At 45.2% G+C, this 2,290-nt stretch overlaps 1 protein-coding gene across 1 annotated transcript; it reads left to right on the forward strand.

Moving 5' to 3' along the window:
* The first annotated feature begins 305 nt into the window (after nucleotides 1-305).
* LOC130828616 (uncharacterized) lies at nucleotides 306-1,704 on the forward strand. The gene is made up of 3 exons (XM_057694580.1): nucleotides 306-636; nucleotides 678-1,219; nucleotides 1,288-1,704. The coding sequence occupies exons 1-3, from the start codon at nucleotides 306-308 to the stop codon at nucleotides 1,702-1,704; spliced, it is 1,290 nt and encodes a 429-aa protein (XP_057550563.1).
* Nucleotides 1,705-2,290: the final 586 nt, after the last annotated feature.

Raw genomic sequence — 2,290 nt, forward strand, 5'->3', positions numbered from 1 at the left:
TACAAGGGGCTGAAAAGGCTCTTTCAGCTATCCATGCAGATCTTCATGCTCACCCCTTAGATGCTCACCTAGTCACAGCTAATAAGGCCTGTGCACAGAATCTGGCCGAAGCCAAGCAACACTATGCCTCCTTCCTTCAACAGAGAGCTAAACTCTCTTGGCTCAAGTATGGGGACGAGAACACAAAATTCTTCCATAGAAGCATCAATCATCGGAGAACCCATAACAAGATCAACATGATTTAGATACATAGGCAGACAATCAGTGATCATGAAGGCATCTCACAAGCTTTCCATGATTACTATATGGACTTAATAGGCACAGACCTGATGAATAGACAACGACTAAACATGCAAACCATCCATAATGGCCCTACTCTCGATACAGATTCTAGGCCCCTGCTTGACCATAACTTCTCCGCGACTGAGATAAAAGAGGCTCTTTGGAGCATTGATGACAACAAGGCCCCTGGTTTGGATGGCTTCAATAGTAAATTCTATAAAGCTGCATGGCCTATTATAAGCCAAGACGTGATTACTATTATCCAAGGGTTCTTAGCCACTGGGAAACTTTTGAAGAGTTGGAATAACACTGCTATAATATTCATCCCCAAAGTGTCCTATCCCTCAAAGCCAGGTGACTACAGACCCATCTCGTGTTGTCACACTCTATATAAGTGCATATCCAAACTCATCTGTACAAGACTAAAGCGAGTCTTGGGAAAGATTATCAACCACACACAACGTGCTTTGTGGCGGGAAGGCTAATCAGCCACAACATCCTCCTATGCCAAGACATTGTCAAGCACTACTCGAGGAAAGGTTGTTACTCCAGTTGTCTCATCAAGGTAGATCTGAGAAAGGTGTACGACACTAAGGACTGGTCGTTCCTGCATGACATGTTGATAGCTCTAAACTTCCCTCTACACTTTATCAGAATCATCATGGTCTGCATCAACTCCACCCACTATTCGATTATGTTGAACGGCTCCCCATCCAAAACAATCAAACCTAAAAGAGGGCTACGACAAGGTGGCATGGAATACCTCTTCCATACACTCATGAGGACTAGCTCCCATGAGGACTTCAAATTCCACCCCAGATGCCGGAAATTGAGACTTAATCACCTATCCTTTACTGATCTCATGTTCTTCTGCAAAGGGACCTCAAATCTATTCAGCTGCTCTGTCAAGGTCTCAAATCCTTCGTTGCCTCTTCAGGTCTTTGTGCTATCTTGGAAAAATCCGCTATATACCTAGCTAGCATTCCAGAAGCCCTAAAAATCAAGATTGCTCAGGAGGTTCTTCTGCCCCTCGGCTCACTCCCCTTTCCTTATAGTATCCCCCTCAATTTCAAAAGGATCTCTGCTGCGGACTGTGATGTCCTGGTTGATAATATGACCTCTAGAATTCGGTCCTGGTATGCAAAGAATCTTTCCTATGCAGCTCGTGTCCAACTTGTCACATCGATCCTAATGAGTATCAGCTCCTACTGTTGTGAGCTTTTCATCTTCCCGAAGACTGTAATCAAGAAGGTAAACCTCATCTGCCGCTTCTATCTATCGCACGCCTCGGACAACAATCCATCCCCAGGCAACATTGGCTGGAAACATATTTGCTGCCTTAAGAAAGGAGGAGGCTTGGGTGTAAGAAACCTTGAAACCTGGAATTTAGTGGCCGTGGGGAAATTAGCTTGGCATGTCTAGCACATGTCTGATTCTCTTTGGGTTCACTGGGTTCATGGAGTATACACTAAAGGCGCCAATTGGCTTCTGTTTAAACCCCCCCCCCCCCCCCCCCCCCTGCAAGAAACAAACTAGCCCCATGGATGCAAAGCAACAAGTACAGTCTAATTGAAGTCTACAAGGAGTACTCTGATCAGCTCCCCAATGTTCCATGGAGTTCTTTCGTCTGGAACAGGGCTTTTGTACCCAAAGCCCAATTTGTCCTTTGGCTTGCTATACCGGACAAACTGAAGACCAAGCACTGACTCCTCCAAATAGGGTCCGTAACTGATGACCTTTGCCCCATTTGTGGAGAAGCCGCTGAAACGGTAGAGCATATACTCTTCTAGTGTACGTTTAGCTCTAAATGCATTGACGGCCTGAACACATGGCTAGGGAACCACATCCAGACAAGATCTTTGACTGATACTGCAAACAAAAGATGGAAGGCTTCTGGGCTCCAAAGGAAAGCTTTTATCTCATGCATAAGTAGCCTGTGCTACCATATATGGAAAGTCCGTAATGAAGCAGTATGGCATCATTGTGTTCGACCAGTTCATCATGTACT

The sequence above is a fragment of the Amaranthus tricolor genome, chromosome 12 (genome assembly GCF_026212465.1).
Source record: "Amaranthus tricolor cultivar Red isolate AtriRed21 chromosome 12, ASM2621246v1, whole genome shotgun sequence".
Taxonomy (NCBI): domain Eukaryota; kingdom Viridiplantae; phylum Streptophyta; class Magnoliopsida; order Caryophyllales; family Amaranthaceae; genus Amaranthus; species Amaranthus tricolor.

Bases quoted from the DNA above. Each gene is read 5' to 3' on its own strand.
- LOC130828616 (XM_057694580.1), top strand. From the start codon at position 306: ATGGACTTAATAGGCACAGACCTGATGAATAGACAACGACTAAACATG. The intron at 637-677 runs GTGACTACAGAC...ACTCTATATAAG, and splicing joins GTCCTATCCCTCAAAGCCAG to TGCATATCCAAACTCATCTG. The intron at 1,220-1,287 runs GTCTTTGTGCTA...CTAAAAATCAAG, and splicing joins ATCCTTCGTTGCCTCTTCAG to ATTGCTCAGGAGGTTCTTCT.